Source organism: Lemur catta, chromosome 8 (genome assembly GCF_020740605.2).
Source record: "Lemur catta isolate mLemCat1 chromosome 8, mLemCat1.pri, whole genome shotgun sequence".
Lineage (NCBI taxonomy): Eukaryota > Metazoa > Chordata > Mammalia > Primates > Lemuridae > Lemur > Lemur catta.
The window spans coordinates 23,479,687-23,503,304 of record NC_059135.1 but is presented as its reverse complement, the minus strand read 5'-3'; the positions used below and the strand labels follow the sequence as shown (position 1 = coordinate 23,503,304).

Genomic DNA, 23,618 nt, shown 5'->3' with positions numbered 1-23,618 from the left:
GGTCAGGTTGTAGAGGGCATCCCGACCGTGTCATGGAGGAACTGAGTGTGGAAAGTACTTTAAGAGTGGCTGGGTGCAGTGGCTCATGCCTCTAATCCCAGCACTTTGGGAGGCCCAGGTGGGAGGATATCTTGAGGTCAGGAGTTCCAAACCAGCCTGGGCACCACAGCAAGACCCTCATCTATAAAAAATAGTTTTAAAAAATTCACTGAGTGTGGTGGCACATACCTGTAGTCCTAGATACTTGGGAGGCTGAGGTGGGAGGGTCACTTGAGCCCAGAAGGATGAGGTTACAGTGAGCTATGATTGGGCCATTGTGCTCGTCTGAGCAACAGAGCAAGACTGTGTCTAAAAAATAGAATAAAAAATAATAAAGAATGGCAAGGGATCTGGAACAGCCAAGAAAGAAAGAACATTTTAAGATTAATTAAGAAAAATGTATAGTCACAAATGTCATACTCTAGATGGTGGTATAAGGCAAATCAATTTCAGGCAAAGGATTTCATCTTCTGCCCAATAAAATTGAAACAAAATACTGCTTTCCTTCTAAGTTATTTCACAATTCTCATATAGAGAACTGATTTAAGAAGTAGTAGTGCTTGGAAAAGGTGAGGGTAGGAAGAGACAAAGAATCTGAACCAATAATAATGTATAATTATAGAAAAAATAGAGAAATATTTCATGATTCTGGTAGCAGAGGAGGAAGCCACATTCTACTTCCTTCTTAGCACCCTCTGTTCTCTAAATAGCCTAGAAGCCTAAGTTTGGGATTTCCGCACTCATGTTCAGTTTGATGAGCACTCAAAGTTGGAGAAAGAGCCCCTGCCTGACTGTAAGCAGAGAATGACCTTGTTCTTACAACATAGATTGACTAATGAGTTTATGTAGTATGTTTAGCCTTGAGGTTTTTTTTGCAAGTATTGCCCTGATATTTACTTAAGGTATGTGACCTATTTGACATTATACACACAATTTTAGCTAAATATCCTGCTCCTCTGTTTTCCTTGGTGACAGGAGCACCCAGTGGTGCTGACAAAATTTATTGAGGGGGCCCGGGAAGTAGAAATGGATGCTGTCGGCAAAGATGGAAGGGTAAGTGGTTTATCCTCATCTCCCCTATCCCTGCCTTCCCATCAGTTTTTTTTTCTTTAGCAATCTTGAAACATTCACAGGTTAGAATTCATGAGTTCTACAAAACAGGTCTCCAATAATAATGCAGAAGCTATTCAGTAAAAAAAAAAATCAAATTCCCTGACAATTCAGTGTGTGTCACAGGTTTCGTATTTTCTGTGTTTCATACTGTTAGGATTTCTCTTTGATGGTATTTGAAATTAATTATCATCCTGTACTCATCATTCTTTTTGAATAGACTTTCTCTCATTTTCTTTTGTCTGTAGTTTTCCTTTCATGTTTCAATGGATATTATAAAAACATCCAATACTTTTCTTTCTGAAGTTCCTAATTGAATCCCTTGTTTTTCTGCTTTCTTCATTTCCCACCCTCCCCACTTTTTATCAGGTTAATAAAGGCAAACCAAACAGAGTAGGTTGGATAAGGATAATAACATAAAATTGGCTTCCCATATCACATCTTGTATTATTAATACAAGGAATGCCTTCAACTTCAGGGAGAAATCAAAATGTGAAGAATGTTTTACTTTAGTTTGCTAGTTGTGTTAATAAGGCATTTGTGATTTATCTTGAAATAATAGAAAGTTATGTTTTAGGGAGTCCATGCCATTTTATTTGCTTTAAGGAAAGATGAAAAGTTAGCCTTCATCTTTTGCTTTTCAAATACTTCAAAACACTACTGAAGATGTTAAAGGTTCTTTTCCTTTTTTTTTCTTACAGATTAGCAGTTCAGTATAGGTTTTTTGTTTTTTTTTTTTAAATTGCAATGGTGTCTACTTTACCACAGAATCATATAATCTTGAGTTGAATCCCCCTTTAGAGATAATTTATTGTAGCCCCCCACCCAAGAGACAGGAATTTTATTTACAGCACCCCTAGAAGGTGGTCATGTGTTTTGTTTTAAACTCTTTGGTGATACAAAGCACAAAATATTCTAAGATTATGTATTGTGATTGTTTTTTTTATATCTCAGATATTCTCTATCTTGAAATAAGGTCTGCTTCCCTGGAATTCTCATCCCTGCCGCCTTCCTGAGTTTCAGAGCATGAGTTTAATCTCTCCCCTATTTCCACATTTTAAGTATTTAAAGATTGAGTATAAAATAAGAGGAATGTGATTGTACCTATATGGAAGCTGAGAATGTAAGACTGGTCTAGAGACATTCCTATGTTTGCTAACATTGTGCTGTGAGGTAATGCTGGTCTATGGGCCTGATTTGGTCTAGCTTGCCAGAATGTGCACTTGCCCTAAGCTACTCTCAGACATTGACCATTGCACATCATCCTGTGTGCTCCCTTTTGGAAGTGTTCCAGGTTATTCAGGTAGTTTTTAAACTGTCATATTCAGACATGGGCATAGAATTTCAGATACAGTATGACTGTTCCAGAACTCAGTGGGATGATTGCCTCTCCTTTTCTAGGCACTGTACAAAAATAAAAAAGAGCTCTTATGATACATCAAGTATCATCCTAGACACTTCATATGTTCTCTTCTATCCTTATAAACACTCAATGAGACACACTCTCCGAGACAGTAACCATTGTTATTTGCTTCTTATCAGAAACAAATGCTAAGCAGGTAAAGCACCTTGCCCAGGTCACAGAGCTCATCAGTAACAGCAGAAGGATGGAGACGCAAATGTCACTGTTTTAAGTCATTTATAAATCCGATAAGCAAATCTTCTACATAATTTATTTAAGTCTTTTACAGCCACCCAATTCTTCTCCCTCCCTCTCAGCTTCACCATTTCCCAAGGACACACATATTATAAACATATAGGTTATAGTGATTGAAACCATAGACTTTGGAATCTGACAGATAAGCTTCAAAATACCAACTTGGTCACATACTGGTCACATACACTTGGGTTATTTATTCTTGCATTGCTTTCATTTCCTTCTAAAGGAGGACAAGAATATTTTCCTCTTGCCTCCTTCCTCTCTCAAACTTCAGTTTAAAGATCTCTTGATCAGGTCCTCATGTCTTCCTTCTAGTCCACCTAAGTTATACCATTTACCCACCTAGATATTCACACTTCTGCCATCTTCTGTTCTTTTCATGTGTCTAAAAGATAAAAACACCTGCAATGCCTCCCAAATGCTGTGATTTCCTACTCTGTTTTTAAAAGTAGTATGAATTGGTTTAGTTTTCTTCTTTTCCTATTATTTATACCCATACCTATCAGCCACCCTCAGCTGCTCCTAGAGGCAATCTGTCACTGCACAGGGAGGTCTGGGTGTGCAGCTCTTTCTACGGCTCTCATCAGGAACTTAGCAAAGGGACTGGTCGGTGCTTGGAGCTTCTGTTAGGATGGAAGGGGAGGGTGAGGGAGTAACTTCGCTGAAGTAGGTGCCTGACACCTCTTTTTAAAATCTTTTTTTGGCCAGGTTATCTCTCATGCCATCTCTGAACATGTGGAAGACGCAGGCGTCCACTCAGGAGATGCCACTCTGATGCTGCCCACACAAACCATCAGCCAAGGAGCCATTGAAAAGGTCATCATTTATAAATAAAAGGAGAAAGGAAAAAGCAAAAGATGAGAAGAAAACCTTGGTTAAAAAAAAAACAAAACAAAACACAAAACAAAACTAGGTAGCAATGGAAAACATGCCACAGGTTAAATTTAATAATGGGGAGATCTTCCTTGCTCTGAGTCAGCTGGGTATTTTAAAGATAACGATGTCCTTCATGGCGTTTTAGAGCCCATTTGATTGTAGGCTAGCGCAGTAGTTCTCAAACTTTAGTGTGCATCGAATCCACCCGCAGAGCTTGTTAAACTACAGGCTGCTGGGTTCCACCCTGAATTTCTTATTTCATGGTTTGGGGAGGGGTGGGGGAGCAAAATTTGCATTTTTAACAAGTTGTAAGGCAGTGCTGTTGCTACTGGTCTGAGGAGGACATTTGGAGAACTGCTGCTGCAGGGAATTCTTATGTTTGAGAGGCATTTGGAAGTGAGCCTCATATAGAACCGTGTTTCTTAGGAGTGGTGTGGCAGAAACTTGGGAACTTTCTGGAACCTTTGGTTCCCTCCGCCTCCACCCTTACCTTCACCTCCTACCAGCATTTTCCGATATGTCTCTTTTGACCCCTCTTTGAAAGCCACTCCTTTAAAGAACTTCTCAAGAATGATGACTCTGCTTCAGTACGTAATATGCATTGCTAGGTGTGTACTCAGAGCCTATCACCTTAAGTAACCCTTGAAAAGGTCCCATTAGTTTTCAGGTATCTTGGGTCAGGCTCTGCTTTTTTGGTGAGCTTTTCCAGCAAATTTTCCTTCAGAATCCATGCAGATCTGTCTGTCTGATTGTACATTGGGCTGCACATTTTCCAGAACAAAGTTTTACTTTGTTCTGGAAAGTGGAGGTAGCAGGATGCTTTGTAATAGCAGCAGCATAAGAAGAAAAAGAGTCCCCAATTTCAAATGTACTTTGGTTTCTCATGTCAGGATAAATGACCTCCAGAATTCAGATTTGTCCAAATCTCTCAGACCTCACTATGCCAAGACTCCACTTCCTTTTATACCCAACGAAGTTGCTGAACTACTCTTGTGAGTGTAATGAGTGAGGACCCCTTACTTGTTGTAATCAGTACCCCTCTTGGCACAGGAACCTTCTGGCCCTGGTTGGATACAGGGATTCCTATATGTGACATGCAGTGCCTCGCTGCAGGGAAATGCCGTTTCCTTCCGAACATAATATCTACCCTTGTAGAGTCCAGAGCAACATAAAAGAAATCTCTGTGGTCTCTTTTCAGTACCATGTAATTTCAGGGCTTGCACCTCTCAGCAGGTAGGTCATTAGATTGATAGAGAGTTTGAACTGTAGTTTCTGGTGCTGAAACAACTAGACTGAAAGGCTTCCATTTAAATCTCAAAGTAAAGCCAGGTAATACAATTATAGGTAGATGGGGCATTTGTCAGAGAGATAACCCTGTAAAATTATTTGTTCTTTTCCCTACTACTCTGTTGTGACTATTTATGATATTGCGTATTATTATTTTATTAATAGAAGCCTAATAGTGCATCCCATTATTATTATAATAATAATAAATGTAGATGTAGCTCTATGTAAGGAGAAATTACATCTAAATTTAAGGTGCTGTGCCTTTTTTCTACTTGTTTTTTAACTAAGGTATGTTCTTTAGCACTATGTCATTGTCCTTTTGATCTAGGTGAAGGATGCTACACGAAAGATTGCAAAGGCTTTTGCCATCTCTGGCCCATTCAACGTCCAGTTTCTTGTCAAAGGAAATGATGTCTTGGTAAGAGATGCCAAGGTGCTTGAGAGAACACCACTGCTGTGTTAGGTCATGTTGGTTTGTGTCCCTGTGGTAATTTCCTCTGTGAATACCAGCCACAGAGCAACTGAGACCCCTGCAGCTGTTTGTATCTGAGTGTGGAATGTTGCATAGCATATAATGTCTGCATTGATTGAAGGCACAGGCTCTTGGGGGCACGGATATGTCAGTCACAGCTTTGTAAAGTTCTCTGATCTGATCCACTGGAAAGAAGATGACTGTATGCCATGCACAGGCTAGCATAGACAGATACACTAACAGTGAATACCATAAAGTAAACTGAAGGTGTAGAGTAGTCATAAATTATGTGCACTGAAGTTCTGCTTTACTCCTTGCTTAGAGAAGATATCATTTGCAAAAAGAAAAAAAATGTTAAATCAACTAGGTTAGTCTTAATTAATTTAGTCTACTTAATTTAATCAGTAACTGCCTTAGTCTTTTCTGCCTTGCTATAACAGAATACCCGATGCTGGGCAATTTGTAAAGAAAAAGTTTATTTGGCTCACTATTCTGGCAGCTAGAAAGTCCAAGATTGAGAAGCTGCATGTGGTACGGGTCTCATGCTGCTTCCATGCATGGCAGAAAGTAGAAGGGGAACAGACACGTGCAGAGAGATCACAGAGCAAGAGAGGAAGTGAGAGAGGGAAACCAAGGAAGCCAGACCCTTTTTAACAGCCCACTCTTGTGGGAGTTAATCCATCCTTGAGAGAGTGAGAACTCATTGGAGGGCATTAATCTATTCATGAGGAATCCACCTGCTTAACCCAAACACCTCCCACTAGGCCTGAGCTCCCAATACTGACACATTGGGGATCAAATTTCAAAATGATTTTTCGTGGGGACAAACCAGATCCAAACCATAGCAGTAACCAACATTGATTCACCACCTGCTATGTGGTTATATGGTGGCTTCAAAGATGTATAAAGCACAGTCTCTGCTCTCAGAGATCTGATAATTTAGTGAGGACTGGGAAGAAGATGAACTTGTAGATAACTATAACATAGAGTATAATAGCTGTTAGATGAGATGTACAAATAAAATGGCATTGGAATTATAGAGCAAAGAGAGAATATTTGCTGGTGTGTGTACACATGTGTACAGGAACATGCGTTTGAGCATTATATCCCAAGTCTGGGGTGGATCATAAAAGACTTCAAGGAATATTTTGTATTGTGAACTGGACCTTAAAGGATGGCTGAGATTTTGACAAGTTAAGGACAGTACAGAGATTATTACACATAGATAGAACATCATCTATTTTTGAACACAGTGAATAGTTCAGTTGAGTGAGATCATTTTTCTAGGTAAATAGTGGAAGGTGAACTCAGAAAGTAAGATTGGGGCCAGGAAAGTGGCATAGGATAAAATAGAGAGGTATATTGAAGCCGGAGGATAGAAAGCCTTCAGGGACTAGACTTTAATCTCCTGCCAGTGGAAATCCAGTGAAGGATTTCAGGAGGGCTGTGGCATTATCTGAGCCCTGCATTAATCTAAATCTGTCAGCAGTGTGTGGGGATGGAATTGGGGAAAGGTGATGAAAAAATGTCAGGGTTCAAAGATACTGAAAGGAAAACAGAAAAAGTCCCAGCAGTGGGGTCGAAAAAGGACAGGATTAGCAAAACAAGAGCTGGTCTCCAGTTAATTGCAGCTGGAAACCAAGTGGCAGAGATAATATTAATATTGTTGTTATTGGCTCTCACTGTCCTCTTTCTCCCTGAATTTTATCTCTTCAGGTGATTGAATGCAACCTGAGAGCTTCTCGATCCTTCCCCTTTGTTTCTAAGACTCTCGGGGTAGACTTCATTGATGTGGCCACCAAGGTGATGATTGGAGAGAACATTGAGGAAAAACCTCTTCCAACATTGGAGCATCCCATAATTCCTGCTGACTATGTTGCAATTAAGGTAATATTTTCAAAAAATCTATTAGTCATTTTATGAGTTACAATGAAATTAGAAGAGCAATTTGTCATCAAAAATCTTGCTACTTTAAAAATCTTCTAACTAAAATGCCAGACTCAGGATTTATGTTTCCTTTCAATAATGCAATGCAGTTGCACTACAAGCAACTTTATGTAAACTGTTGTGCATTTCAAACTTTCAAAAAATCATCTAGAATTGCATAACTTCAAAACCAAGTAGCTGAGTGAATTATAAGCTGTGCTTATGCAGTTGACACAATGGTGCCAGTTTAGGTGGTAAGCAGAAGTCCTGGATATAATTGACTAAGATAAGGCTTGAATTTTGCCAAGTCTTCAGGAATTCATGACTCTTGTAAAAGTGGCTACCCTGTGGGGTTTAATTCTTACCATGTTGACCACCTTTACTTAGTCTGTATTTTCTTTGATGGCACATTTTTTCCATTTGAAAAATTGAGATAGCAGTTGCTGTTTACAATGGTGCTGTAAGAGCGAGGAAATTGATGGTACCTTATGAAAAGTGAGCAGGAAAATTTAAAGTTATTCACCAATGTTCTATACATATGTATATTTTTGATAATACCTTAATAATGAAGCCATTGTACTCCTCTAGATGCCTCAGTATAATTGTGCACAGAATATTTGTAACTATGACATTTAACTACTTTGCTGGACAGGCATGAAGATTAGTAGGATATATATATATATATATATATAAATATATTTGAATTTCCTTAGATGAAATGCACAATGAAATTAATTTATATTATGTGATATATTTATGTGACATTGACATATTTTCATTGCCTACAAAAGGTTCCTGTTCCTATATATACTAGTGACCTCAACCATAATTGTGTTACAGATGAGAATCTGACTTCTGATTTTTATAATGGGAGCTTTAGGTTGAAGCTATGAATCAAAAAATATTTTTTAACCTTGTTTAAGTTAACAATTTAGGATGCCTCAAATTTTATAGTGCATTGAGATAGAATGCCACTTTTCATGTTGGGGAAAGGGTAGCATTTTATTCCTAGGGACTATAACACAAACATTGTAAAAGCTTTTAGTAGAGAAAGGGAGAGTGAGAGAGAGGGGATTTTTTTTGTTTGAGACCAACAGGTAGTAGGCACTGGAAAAATATGTTTTCACTACAGATTATATATATGAATTTAAAATTCATCTTTCTTTGTTCATGGTTATAGGAATATGTGCCTCTATTTCTTCTGATAGATTAATATATGAATATACAAACATATTTTCAAACTAAAAGTAATATTGATTGATGGATATGCATTTTTAAATGCACTGTATCTTCCAGCTTCTTTTCTAGTTATCATTGTATATGAATTGAATTTTGTTCAAATTACTTATTCATTGTCAATTGTAATAGTCCTGGTAAAGTCAGTGGATATCAACAAATGGGGAAGTAGGGAAACTGAAGTGCAAGAATGTATAATAACTTGACTAAGATAACCCAATGAAATAAGCCCAAGCCAGAATTCCCATCATAACTTATGTGCCAGAATCAATGAAGGAATAGTCTAGACCAGATAAATGAACATATGCAAGAAACAAGACTTTAGTTCTTAGTGAATTGTACCAATAAAATAAATGAAAAGGAGGCACTTGTATGTTCCAGTTCATATAAAAGTTCTCGACAAAAGTGTTTCCAAGCAGAATGTTTTTCAAAGCTTTTAAAAGGTGTCAACAGCAGTTTAATGTTTCAGAAGTTGGCTTACAGACAGCCTGTTCTGGCAAGGTGGCTTGTTGCAAGTTTGAATGACCAGAACAAGAAGAGGAATGTTTCAAAAGCCTATCAAGGAAAAAAAATGTGTTTGAACTCTGTGTCTGGGTAGACCAATGCCCAGTAGACTTTGTTTGAAATCACTCCAATAAGAATACACATAGGCCAGATAGGAACATTGGTCTAGACTGGTCACACAGGCTCTATTTAGAGAAATAATTTGTGATTATTTAACCTAAGTTTTTGGCCAAGAGCTCAAGAAATGCTTGGAACAGAGTTTTAAAGCTATTTTTCAAGTCATGTGTTTGAACCAAAGAGATTTTTTTACATGTCTACCATAGCCTAAATGAATCCCCAGAGAGATGATTTGCTAAATATATTAATTTCTCTCGTATTCATTTATACCTTTCCCTCACATATTTTTCCTTCCTGCTTTTTATGACAGGCTCCAATGTTTTCCTGGCCCCGGCTGAGGGATGCTGACCCTATTCTGAGATGTGAGATGGCTTCCACTGGAGAGGTAACTAGTTAATGATCATGAATGCTTTCATTAAATCTACTTTGAAATCTATGGTTTTATGATCTGAATATAGTAAAATAATTAAGGTAGTAAGTAGTAAGGAGAACACAAATTTCTGTTATCAGTGTAAGTCCCAAAGGGCTTAAGAATTTTGAATAAAAAATATCTTTTACTGTCTTTTGGAATAGAGTTTAAGTTCTCACCTCTATTTCAACGTGGGCATATAATACATATGTTCCTAATTCATTTCCACATGAGAACATCTTTCTTATATTTCTTTAGATATCTTCTGTGTCTTTTTATTTTAAGGTTCTCGGGTCTCTCTGTAACAGCACCTCATCCCCACCTTGCTACTGTGAAATCAGATCATTGAATTTTTACTAGCAATATGTAGAATAACAGCGTTAGAAAGATCATAAACCTAAATATTGTGGAATCTTCAGATACATGGAAAATCCCAGGACCACTTTTAAAGCAACCTTAACCTCTTGGGGATTATCTAAAAGCTATAATGGGACTGGCCACTGGATGTCCCTCTTCACTTGTGTTGGGATTGTGTCAGCTGGAGGTTTCTTTAAGAATGTGAAATGTGTTTCTTGTAGAGAGCTGTCAGATTCTAGAAAGTTCTCTACATGTCAGTGTCAGGACATTTTATGAATCACCTAGCCCTTGACAGACTTACTAGATGCAACCTTCAGATTCTCATCAGTGCACATCAGAGTGGCAACATCAGACTGTGAGGCATCATTGTTTCCTCTTGGTATTAAGGAAAACCTGAAAGGGGAAAATATTTAATTGCAACAAATACGTGATGTTTTATATGGTTGCCTGGTTACGAGCAAGATCTGTGATGAGAAGCCAAGTGAGACAAGAAGGCAGGCAGTGAGGAATAAATGGCTATCCTGTTTGTATTTGGACTCTTTGAATGGGGACTCTTGGCCCCTTTGTTGCAGGTTCATCTTGATCCCAAGGTAACTAGTAGCGGTGCTGATTTCAGCTGGCCCAGGCTTCAGAGAGAGATCTATTTTCCCCCATGCTTTTTTCTCTAGTATGGCAAACTTGTTTCCAGTGCTTATATTCATTGTGCCTCCATATACACATTATTAGAGTTGTTGAAATATAAAAATATGAAAGAATTAGAAATTTAGCTCCTCCTTTGTTATATATTTCTAAAGTACAAAGAGATTCTTCTTCCATTATTTAAAAGAGTCATATTTCCAAATATCATGAAGTGTAATGTTACAAGGTCTGTTTTATAACTGACATCAGAATAACTCCTCTAGCTTAGTAAAAACTCTATTATGCTTCAAAGAGACATTTTCAGTGTCCAAATGGCTTGTAGCATTAAGTAAACCTCTAGCTCCTGATTGAGGTAAAGGGAATTTTATTTTCCTAGTGGTAAAGTGGGGATGTCAGTCCTAATCTTCACTAGAACATTTGCCTGCTTTCTCCAGTTCCATGGAAAATTGCTGAAACTTCTGGGTTGTTGCATCTGCACTTTTGATGGGATTGCCCCATTCCTTTCAGTAGAATTTGAGACTATTAATGTAGGTTAAACTTCCTTGAGATAGTGGGCCAGTACTTGACCAAATAAAATGTTCACTGGAGTGAAAAACAGCATGTATTGGTGGTCAACTGAAGGTTATAGTCTTGAAAACTTCCCTTGCATAGAAAGGGAGTCATTTGCTTGAAGAATGAATTTGGCCATCAGTGTTATTTACTCTAATGGTGGTTCTGTACCTGTGCCAAATGATGATGTTCGTGGCAGAGTTGACGCCCATCATGTTCAAATATAGCACTTGTTCTATAGTTATGGTGACTATTTGATTTGTAGTTATATTGTAGCACAATTTCCCTAGGTGAAGCTTCTGTATACTCTAACATTACTGTATCTATTAGTGTGGAATCATTTTTTTTTTCACATATGGTATGGTATTCAGGACTAGTAGCAGAGTATTTTGGTTCATTTTATGAAAATGATTTTAAAAAAGAACAAGTTCCTTTGAGATTTTCATGGAATTATTTAATTTCTCAGAAGGCATTCTCATAAGCTGTAAAAATGACTCCAAACCAATGATGTGCAGTTATGCATTTCTGCTACTGACCCGTGAATTCAGGCACTGCTGCAGAGTCTGTACGACATATACTGTTATTTAAACAGTAAGTCATATTAACATTTGGAAACTCACCACGTTATGGACCAGAAGCTGTGATTTGTGTCCAAATAACTCACAGTAGAATCCAGTTATGTTGCTCCATTGAGTGTTGTTGGATAGAGAAAGAATTGCTTATTCATTCATTATGTTTAATTAAAAACATAAGATACATCTGCCCTGGCCAGTCTTTTAATCCCTGGATTCAGATTGCATGGTCTTTGGGCAACATTAATCAAATCTACAGAAGGAGTCTATGAGTAAAGTGCTTTCCATTTGTGTGTGTGTATCTGTGTGTGTGTGTGTGTGTGTATTGGTAAGGGTGATTGACTTCTTTATTACCTTCTCTATTTTATTTTTTTATTTATTCCTAAACAGGTGGCTTGCTTTGGTGAAGGAATTCACACAGCCTTCCTAAAGGCGATGCTTTCCACAGGATTTAAGATGCCCCAGAAAGGCATCCTGATAGGAATTCAGGTAAGTGGTATGTGGCTGTGTGCATGCCCGTAGTCGTACACTGTGAGCGGTGAGGTAGGGCAGGGACATTAATTGTGGTATAGAAGAGGGCTTATGCTCTACTTTACAGCAATTTATAGAAAGCATGGACATTTGTTCCCTATTTGTTCCCTGATTTTTCCTTCTCCTATTAACAGCAACCAATGCAAAAATTAAAATAAAATAAAGACAGAAAGACAAAGTCTCTAGTGAAGGGGTATTTGTTCTAAATCAGATTCAGGATGCCTTAAAAAAGGAATCTCTCCTATTCTTTGGTTACGGAGTCTTTTCTAAATGTTTTGCTCTTCCTCCTTAGCCGCTGAACATAGGCTTTCAATAAGGTTGAGTCTCACCTTCTCTTTCTGTGTTTCTCTCTTGACTTCCTCCTCTGCAAACTCATCCGCATCTACAGTATCTCCTCTCCTATCTATAACTGCCATCTTTAAATCTTTATCTTCAGCCATCCCATATTTCCAATAAGCTGCTGGATACCTCTCTCTATCTGGATGTCTCAAATCCAACATTTCTCAAACTAAAGTCATATGTGTTCTCTCCTGACCACTTCTCCTTCCTTGCTTCCTTTCATTCATTCAGTTCTTCACATTTCAATCTCTAGTCAATGCCAAGGATTCAAAGTTGAAGAAGACATGAGCATTATTTGAGAAATTTCCTCAACTTAACACTCTAGGTTGAAAGTTTATGAAGGGTGGTGACTTAACATGTCTAAAAAAGTCAGTTTATCCCATAGTATATTGTGGAAGTTCTTGAAATAGTTGTATTTGTTAATCTATCTAGGTCAAGGTAGGGTGAGATAACTATAAATGAATATCTTTATATAATGAATAAGCCATTATTGGTTTATATTGCAAGTCAAATATAAATCTTAGGGCAAAATGATAGACAGGAAACTTCTATTACTGTTTGGAATGATTATTGCAAGAGTGTGTAAACCATTCTGTTTACAAATTTCCTGAAAAAATACTAGCTGTTTTTTAACTGGTTACTCACTTTTATCTGAGATTAGTAATTCCTGGGTTCTATAAAAACAATGGATGGCCTTATATAATACCCCTGCTGTGCATTTAATAAGCTCAAACCCTGCATGGTTACATAAAAATCAATAAAAATATAATTAGAGCAGTACTAGGTATTCTCAAACCAGTGTGTGATTATTATAGATGCTGTCTCATTAGGGTGTCTTAATATTAGCAAATTAGACTCTGGAGACTGGACAGGTAGTGGCTTTGGAGAAGTTTCTGCAAAGAGTAACTTGGGATTTTGCTTTACAAAGGTGCCAGAAGGGCAATGGTGAATAGTTAGAGCAGAGGCTAACAAGATGACTTGCAATTGCAAAGCTTAATGGCAGTTTAGAGACAAATCACACCGTGTGAGAGACTCATCACATTATAAATGGGTATTAAGTGTTATTAAGTCTCAACTATGAGAATATTTGCCCAACTTCCAGTTATGGCTTAAAGTTTAATGTGAGTCCTGGGGGCATTCAGAGGAGACCATGCCCTTACTCCACATCTTCACATCTAATCATAATAGTGCTAACATTTTAAAATGCCAGTCTAAGAAGGCAGTGATGTATAAAATTGTGCTTGTTTGGTTCCAGTGCTGCAGGGAAATGTGAAGCAAAAATTAATTTGATCCCTCTGAAGTATTTGTGTAATTTTGGCATTAGGGAACAGAATTTTGCTTTGTAGGAAAAAGAAAAGGGTTTTGTAAGAAAAAAAAGTTTTCTTAAAGCAATGAAGTCCATTGAAGTTCTACCTTTCAATGCATTCTTTTTTAAATAAATCAATGTTCCAGCATCTGCATGACTGTTGCAAAGAACTTTCTGCACAGAAGAGCATTATGTTAGAGATTCATATATATATTCTTATATACATAAAAAACAGTTAAAAATATTTTAGAAGAAATAGTTAATAAAATTATACTTGAGACAATATTTACAACTGTAGTAAAATTGATTGGCAGGGCCCTAAGCCTCCAGAGATGGACAAGAACCATTTTCTGACTTATTTTATGTGGGAGACAAGAAAAACCTGCCATCACCAACAGTTAATGTATAGTCTCTCCATGATTGTACGGAGGACTTTCATTCATAGTGATTTTTTCAAATTGCTTAGTCTGATAAATTAAACTGAAAATTATTACAGAAAATACTAACTCGAGAGTTAATAGCTGTAACACTGACTGGACTTCTTAGAATGGGACCAAATCTAGTCTCTACTTTTTACTTAAGCATCATAGTGACTGCAGATAAAGTAATTAGGGTTCCATATTCTAGGATGCATTGTACTTTTAAAAAAGCATTTTATTTAGTGGGATCCTACTTGGTCAGAACTCATATAAAGTCAGACTGCAAAGACTAAAATATTACTGTCAATATATAAATGGGGGTCAGGACTAATAAATCCAATGGAAGGCATCTAGTTGAGAGTGAGTTATGTAATGAAGCTCTAAGAGAGAAAGCTCACAATTACATTTTGATATCTTAAGGTAGCCATTTATTTAATATAAAGTTGTGTAGACTTTACTCGAGGAAAAGAGCACCGGTAGGCAGCATTGTTGCAATTAAATTGCTTTATTATTCCTTCATGTATAAATGGGGAGGATGATCAGTATCTGTCACATTTATTTGAGGTAAAGGTTTCTTCTCTTCATCTCCCCACCCTGACCTGAATTCTTCATGAGCAGAAGAATTTAATGAACATACCTTGACTCATTAATTTTGCACAACAGGTTGTAAGAGAAATCAGAGGAACAGAAATATGGGGTAGAGAAAAAAGTGACTCTGAATTTTTCTTATTGTTGGAAGCTTAATTCACATTTAAAATAAGTATTTATTACTAGCAGGTTTCAGCCACTTCTCAATATTTAACAAGTAGATGGTGTGTGCTGGCTTGTGTGTGTGAGCGTGCACGTGCATGCTTGCCATAGGACAGTCTTTCTTTTTATTTCTCTTCTTTCCTACTCTCCTTTTTTATACATAAAGACTCTCTGTTTCTGCCCTTCCAAAGTTAAATCCTATGGGTCAAAGTACCTGGGAAGTTTGAAATATTCATAACATCAATCTTGTATAACTAGGACGTAGGTGAAAAAAGAATCAAGATTTAGATTTTGTCAAAGAATCCTTGTCAATGTAACTATTACAAGTACTGCTTCTCTACTCAGAGGCTTTCCATATACCAAGACATTTCTAATATAAGAAAGGCATAATGCAGATTTATGTGGCAACAAAATCATCTTTGATTTTCCTGTAATATTTTCAGCCACCTTTCATCGTATTAGGATTTATTTTTGGTTGCCATGAGTAGGCAATCTGCCTTGTTTTGAAGTTTTCTGGAACACCCTTTAACAATAAATGATTTACTCCAGAGTAGATCAAGAGCACTCACTGTTTTTTTCCCCACTGATTGGGCTATTCAGTGATGCTCGTGGAGTGGCAAGCACCAACCTGACATCTGCGCTTCGGCATTGCTCGGAAACACAAAGCAAGCATTTTATTTGAAAAGACAACTCCAAGTGACATGAATAACCTTTTATCTTCAATACAGAATCATTAGGAACAACCATAGAGTTGTCAATCCAGACGTCCCTGTAGAATCCACAGGCATCACATAGTATTAACTTGGTTTTCTTTTTTGCAGCCAGAAGTTGAATTAATGTGAAAATGATCATTGAGGAAATATATATATATGTTCCGCTTTTAAAGGATTTTCTTTATTATGAACGTTCCCAAGAAAATAAATCAGCTTGCACTTTTCACCTTTAGTAACAAATGGTTTCTTACACAGGTATTTTCAATCAGCTTTTAAATCTGAGGCTACTCAGATGCAAGCTGACAGCTGTAATTTCTTTTTGTAGAGAGGCTGTTTTATGTGTCACAAGTGTTCAATACACGTTTGATAGAAGTTTATAATGTGCCTATGGAAGCCAACACCCCAGACCAGAAGGCAGAGTGGTTCCCCGGCTGGGAGCTGCCAATACTGTCATGTTGGATATTTATCTTTTCCACTTGGGGGACAACACTGAAACAGCTCCATAATGAGGTTCTGCCTGGTGTCTGCAGGTCTTAGAGGACTTGCTGACTTATTTTACTTTAAAATGGCAAAGGAAAAAAATTGCATTCTAGTACTCTTCCCTAGGGACTTTTTCATTGTGACTTTGTTCAAGGTTATTACGTCTTGACCTCAAATTACAAGATGAGTGAAGGATAGTCCTCCTATCCGCTATTCCCTCCCATTCCTAAACTTAGGTGTGCAAAGAATCTCCTGGCGGGTTTGTGAAACTGTGAATTGCTGGGATTCACTCCCAGAGTTCTTGATGCAATACATTTGGAGTGAGGCCCAAATGTTTATAATTTAACAAATTCCCACGTGTTGCTGATGCTACTCACCTGGGGACCACAATTTGAGAACTGCTATACTTGAGAAATGGTATTTTAGAAACCTGGCTGAAAGTTATGTTATCATTTGCTATTGTCATTACATATATCATCAGTGACTCTTTGCTAGGGGAGAGTTTAAGAGATGGAGGATGGTTAGTTCAGTGCATGATTAATGCATCAATTAGTCGATAAGTATTTGTTGGACAACTTTATGTTGAGCCTTCTAATGTGATTTGGTACTTATGTCTGTTCTGTGTTTAGTATTGGGGGATTTAACAAAATTAAGAAGTTTGTTTTGAACATTTCATGTGTATTTGTTATATATTAAGGAACCTTAAAACAAGAAGAAAATCTAGTATGTCACCTAATTTAGCCCTTTGCTTTCCAAGAAAAATCAAACTTGAACAATCGTTTTAGTCTTCTGCTTAACAAATTCTTAAAGAGACTGCCACATACCTCATTAAATTGTCTTAATGTCACTAAGAGTTATTCTCTGTTTTTTTACTTGTTTATTTTATTTTTTATGTCTAGCCACGAGCTTCTTGTACCTAAGCTCATTTCTTCCTGTTTTTCCTAAGTGGAAGTGGAAGGCTACTATCCCGGGCATGGTTACAATTCACGATACAGAAGGCTGTCATGAATAACCTCTGAGCCTGCCTTAGCTGAGATTCATCCAGTAGCATTTATCTTTTCTATTTGCCAATAGCTTCCTCTCATAAAACTGCAGTTCTGGGATTCAGAAGGCCAGAAACTAAAAGAATTTTATATTTGAACATAGTCTTTGGGGTCTTTTCCCAGGATTTAGGTCTGTTCTCAGAAAGCCTCTGCAAGTAAATATTAGGAGGTTTTATGGGCTAAACATTATCAGAATTGTGAAAGATCTTGTATGTTTTGTTATTTCAGATCTTCTAGTTTCTGACTCTGAAATAGAATCATATTTATGATTTTTCAACCACCACTAATATGGTTTCTAAGTAGATTATAAGACCTTTACTGAAGTAACCCACTTACATCATCTGTTTAAAAACTTTTTACAAGGGAAAACCAACAAAAATGTTCCCGTTTAAAGAAGAATGGATGGATATGCTTTTAACTCTATACAATTTTAAATACTCCATTTAGCTCAGCTACTCAGACACTCATGAAGCCAAGGTCAGAGTTTGAGCTTTGTGTTAGCTTTGTTTTCTTTTATCCTGATCACTGTCTTGCAGATACTAGCTCTTGGTCACAGGTTGTATGCTCAGAGCTAGAGAACCTCTGACAGCATTGGGCAGGGGACCAGGAAAGGCAGGGCCTGGAAACTGCACAGATCCAGCAATGGACTATAGAAAATATCTGAACAATGTGGTGGAATGTTAGGGAAGTTATGTGCAAATGAAATGCGTACAGACGAAGAAGAAGTTTGTTTGGGCTGTTAAGTGTAATAGCTGGAAGAAGAACCCCGGCTTGGAAACTAGAATGTGGGGGAAAGAATCTAATCTCTAGGAGACTGGAAAAAACAATTATTTTAATGGTAATTAATATTTATTGATAACTATTAATGAGCCAGTAACTGTTCTGAATTACAGTACCAACAACAGTTAAGTAGTGCTAAGTTCTAAATTAGCAGGTTGGACACTCATGATAAAGCAAGTACTGTTACCATTCCCATTTAACATAGGAGGAAACTGCATCACAAAGAGGTTAAGGTATTCAAGGTCAGACAGTTTAATAAATTGTGGAGCCACAAGAAGTAGAAACACTATTATCATCATCACTGTTTTAAAAATGAAGACGCAAAGGCTCAAAGACATTAACTTTTCTGAGCACACACCACTAGTGAATGGTAAAGCCAGGATTTGAAATGGAGCTTAGTGACTCTGGAGCTTATTCTTTAATCAGAACCTTTCATTGCCTCAGAGTAAATGCAAAAGTGAGTTCCAAAAGATCGAGTTATTGTGAGGACTTATGTACAAGCTACCAGGACAGTGACCCAGTTATTGAAGGGCAGCACAAAACTAGAACTCAGCAATCGGAGCAGGCTGAACAGGCAAAACAGAGAGCAGGGTTAACTTGGTGCTGGGCACCTAACCTAGGTGTCTTTTCAAGTCTTCCTGACCAGGAAAAGGATCCAAGCAGGACTAGAGTGGATCTGGACTTCCAGACAGAGACTAAGTGGATTAAATAGAGAATGAAGGGAGTTGGGGGCCAGGTGAAAAGCAAAGAGGAAGACAATGTGGGTGAAATTTCATCTCTATTGGAATATAACTAAGAACTCATACTCACTACAGAAGGATAAAAGGATAAAACTTGTCATCTTTGAATTTAAAGCACCTGCCAACATATGGCATTGTCCTTTATGATGATACCAGAGAATACCATATTGCATATGACTAAGTAAAGAGCATATATATCTAGAAAATGAATTTTGTTAAATTTCTTTTCAGCAATCATTCCGTCCCAAATTCCTTGGTGTGGCTGAACAATTACACAATGAAGGTTTCAAGGTATGTTATATTATTTTTTAAAAATTGTTTTCTGTCAGCATTGAAATCTGTTCACAAAACAAAATATTGCAGAAATGTGGAAAAGAAATAGCCTGAAATATGTCCTTTTAACCTGAAGGGTTTAACTAATGTGGTAGTTTCAAAACTTAAATAGAGTAAAATAATTAGAAAGGCTAGATTTAAGTTTTAACAAAATTGCCACAAACTCAGTAGAAGTTGCCAGCTAAAAAGTTAGCATATTTGGCTCAAACATAGTTGGGACAAAGTTCCAATGTATTTCTATATATTTTTCCATTTTTCTGTTTCCATATAAGATCATAGTTTCCAGCTGTTATGCTTACAGGTAAAACTTCCTTGCAATGAACATGTCCACACAAAGCCTGGTTCAGTGTAACAAAATTATTCCCAAGGCCCAGAGTGGGCCTGTGGCCATGGGGCTTTTTTGACCTGATAACAATAAATCACAAATCATTCTGAGAAAGTATTATGAAATTTCTGAGATGTCATTATTAAATTATTATTAAATTGAAAATTATTATTAAATTACTATTAAATATGTGATTGTTAAAATGCAAAAGCAATTATAGTCAAGGTTCCTTAATTTTTCCTCACTGCAAATACTTAAAAAATATTTAAAGTGCCCACACCTGTGGATTCTGAGTCCAAGTCTTTACCCATGGCACCATATTACTTCTCACATTACCAGTTTCTTCTTCTTTATGTTTTGAATGACACGTGTGTTCCAGCAGGTTCCAAAAAAACAATGAATTATTGTGATATGGTAACCAACTTTTCCATTTTACATGCAGCTCTTTGCCACGGAAGCCACATCAGACTGGCTCAATGCCAACAATGTTCCTGCCACCCCAGTGGCTTGGCCGTCTCAGGAAGGACAGAATCCCAGCCTCTCTTCCATCAGAAAGTAAGAACTAGGCAGACTGTTTTCTGAGATAATTTAGAGGATTAGCTTTGAGAACTAGTCCATGAATATTTCACCTTACTTAATTGCAAGTCTTTTAAAAGTTTCTTAATGAGCTAATTTAAAAATAAATAACTTTTATGGATGATAGAAATTCATTTTATCCAAGTGTCCCTTTCTATTACTGTAGAAAACAATGTCATATGTATACATGGCGCTATGTAACATCTTTCAAAATACTTCTTAGTAAGGACGCTTGTCCTGATGGAAACAAGTGAGGGCATGGAGACTGTAATGCAGCACTTTATATTTCATGTCAAACTTACACCGTGCATGTATATGTATATCAAGTGTAGGATTGATCAGCTTCATTTCACTGAGGTTGTGTATCAAGGGATCAATTTATTGAGCGCCTGCTACCTGCAGGAAACTATATTAAGCACTATAATGATGTCATCCGTTGGATTACCTAATTGACCATTTCTTGATCAGGTTGATTATTATGCCTTAGACTATGTCATCATTAGATTTTTGTAAGACACATTATTTCAGAAGATTGTGTGAGCCTTCAGGAATGCATTGCATCAACACTCACAGATCTATGTGGCTTAAGTGCATCAGAGATAATTCTTGGTTGTTTCAGGATATTACAGCCTACGAAATGGCTACATCATACCAAATTCTATGCAATATATTATTTGTTAGGGCTTTTAAGAAGTCAATATATAAATCATTATCAAATTAATAAAAGAATGGCATTGTGTTCAGACCTTAGCAGGCTTCCAAGGAGACTATAACTACTTGCTTAGGGCTTTGTAAAACAATAATTATGACTACGTAGCAGGCAGCAGCTTTAATGTGTGGATGGGACCACAGGGGTGGAAAGGCCTTCAATGCTGAGGGGGATCATCTCTTTGTAAATAATAAATAAATATGTATCAAATTATTCTTATAATGGACAGATAGCATTTTGAAGAGAAAACCAACATTTGCATTCTATTAATTAGACTTGCACCAATATTCTTTCAAGAACGTAATAAAAAATGATAACTCCCAAATATGTATAATTTGAACATCAATTTAGGAACAGAGGAGGGCAGGTGGCAGTCAACTCAGTATGCCATTGACTTGGATGGCTAAGAGAGCAATTTATGTTAGTAGTTTTAAAACTAATTATAAAATATACATTGTCATCTGTAAGTTTTTATTTATTTTGTTTATTCTTCCAGATTGATTAAAGATGGCAGCATTGATCTAGTGATTAACCTCCCCAATAACAACACTAAGTTTGTCCATGATAATTACGTGATTCGGAGGACAGCTGTTGACAGTGGAGTCCCTCTCCTCACTAATTTTCAGGTAAGTTCTTCTCCTTACATGTAGGCTGCATGAGGTTTTATGCCTGTGCCTCCTTTAAAGAATGTTAATCAATATATACACATCACTCTTTCCCCCTCCTGGTAACATTAAGAATACAGAGGAATTTTTAATAGAATCTAACATAATAGTGTCAGTGTGCCAGGTCATGGCCTAAATGGGATAGTTGGTGATCAAGCAACTGAGATAATCAAAAGCCACAGACTCTCATTATCCATACAATTATCCTTTGAATGAAAAGTGGTAGCATGGCATGGAGTAAAGACACAAACTTTATTCCATTGTTTCTAAATGAAAGCCACCACATAAAAGCAACAGGTTAATGGTAATTGAAGGTCCAGATGTAGTACAAGTGCTCGTCTAATTCACAGAAACTGATTGCATGAGGTATGTTCACTTTTACTTGAACATGACTCACTGAATTTTTCACAGACAGAAACACAGATTCGAGATTCATCAACTTTCTATTCATCATTAAGTTTTTTTTTTTTTATCCTGAGTCAGGTTAATCCCTATGGGGGGAGAAATAAGCTTATTCATGGTGAGGTCTGAGATATAAAGAAAGTTTCCATTAAATAAACATTTTTCTGCCTTTTATCCCATGTCCCTTTGAAAATTAGGGGCAGACACTTGTGACTTTTCACTGCTGGTTCATTAAGCATTCACTTTCATCTCATGTGGGGTGCTAAGATTCCTACCATTATATTTTCAGGTGACCAAACTTTTTGCTGAAGCTGTACAGAAATCTCGCACCGTGGACTCCAAGAGTCTTTTCCACTACAGGCAATACAGTGCTGGAAAAGCAGTGTAGACAAGCAGACACCTCAGTCCCGTTCTTGAATCAATCTGAGCCACTTTTATCTAAAGGAACCTATTTCCGATTTTGTTTCCCAGAGATGAATATTGATATCAAACTTGATTTCATTTTACTGTTATGCCTTAATATTCTGTATCTTTTACAATTAAATTGTCAGTCCCTTCTTCAAAACCTTACTTAGAATCCTTTCCGAGTTACTTGTTCTTTATGAGAATTCATCCATTTACTAATACCTTATTTTTGGTGGACTAGTCTTTCCTACGTGCTATTTGCAGCTAACATTTTATGGTGCTGATTAATGATGATCAAGGTAGGAAAAGTTGCTGTTCTAACTTCTGAAATCTCTCCATACTTTACAGACACTACTGTTATTGTGTTTTTACATAGTATATGCCACACTCAGGACACTTTAACAGGGAAGAATACTATAAAAATTTGACAGAATGAAATTATAGATTTAATTTATGAACGTCTCCATCATGATGTTTGTGTACTGGTTCATTTTGATAATCATTCTTACCTAAAATTCTGGCTAATCCAGGAATATTAGTATCCCTTCCCATGATCCTGAAATTGAGAAATGTGACAGAGGTCTTTAGAGTATAGATTTCTTTAAAGAATACTGGTTTGCAACTTTGTTTTTTGAAGTATATCAGCAGATGATGGACAATGCTGAGGTAGTTTTGTTCTTGTTTTTTGTTTTTTTTTTTTTTGTCATTGGATTTTAACCTGGGCCAAGTGAAATCTTCAGATTTGTGCCACTCACCCTCTCCCCCAATTTTGGAATAACTTGGAAGTCATGTTCATTCCCTTCAGATAATGGATTCTGTTGATTTCCTGGGTCCCACACTCGTAATGAATTCCACTCAGTGTAAGCACAAGGGCACCATTCCTTCTACATACAAGAAAAGTCCTTCCTTCGGGGCAGTTTTTGTCACTTTTAAATGTTTTGTGTTATTACAAGTGCTCTAATTGTGAACTTTTAAATAAAATACTATTGAGATAATGCAGTTGTATTCTTGCATTTATTTATTCATTTATTTTATATCAACATATAAAAATCAGTTCACTTTTATGATGAAACAGGATTTGGGGCCAGGATTGCATTGCTAATTTATTTTTTTCTATTTAAACCCATATAGGGTATAAATAAAGTTAAAAATAATGAGAGTTTGGCTGTTACATTTTTAATCTTTTTTTTCTTACCCCTCCTCTGCTTATAAGTCTCACTGTAAAATTTATTGTGTGGTTATGTGGTTATATACCCCTTTGACCAGGGTCCTTTCTAATGTATAACTGCAACCACATATTGACTAAAGACTGCCACAAATGTATAATAAAGTAAACGTAAGCAAATGTC

The 23,618-nt window shown here is 36.9% G+C and overlaps 1 protein-coding gene across 1 annotated transcript in view; it reads left to right on the top strand.

Annotated features, from left to right (window-relative positions):
• The window catches only part of CPS1 (carbamoyl-phosphate synthase 1), a 116,341-nt gene extending 93,077 nt beyond the window's left edge, over window positions 1-23,264 (top strand). The window contains exons 29-38 of the mRNA XM_045559790.1: window positions 1,015-1,092; window positions 3,518-3,625; window positions 5,301-5,390; window positions 7,161-7,331; window positions 9,538-9,612; window positions 12,144-12,242; window positions 19,086-19,145; window positions 19,955-20,067; window positions 21,294-21,423; window positions 22,154-23,264. Of these exons, the coding sequence (XP_045415746.1) occupies window positions 1,015-1,092; window positions 3,518-3,625; window positions 5,301-5,390; window positions 7,161-7,331; window positions 9,538-9,612; window positions 12,144-12,242; window positions 19,086-19,145; window positions 19,955-20,067; window positions 21,294-21,423; window positions 22,154-22,252 (1,023 nt within the window). The 3' untranslated portion in view covers window positions 22,253-23,264. The remainder of the gene's footprint in view (window positions 1-1,014; window positions 1,093-3,517; window positions 3,626-5,300; window positions 5,391-7,160; window positions 7,332-9,537; window positions 9,613-12,143; window positions 12,243-19,085; window positions 19,146-19,954; window positions 20,068-21,293; window positions 21,424-22,153) is intronic.
• The last annotated feature ends 354 nt before the right edge of the window (window positions 23,265-23,618 follow it).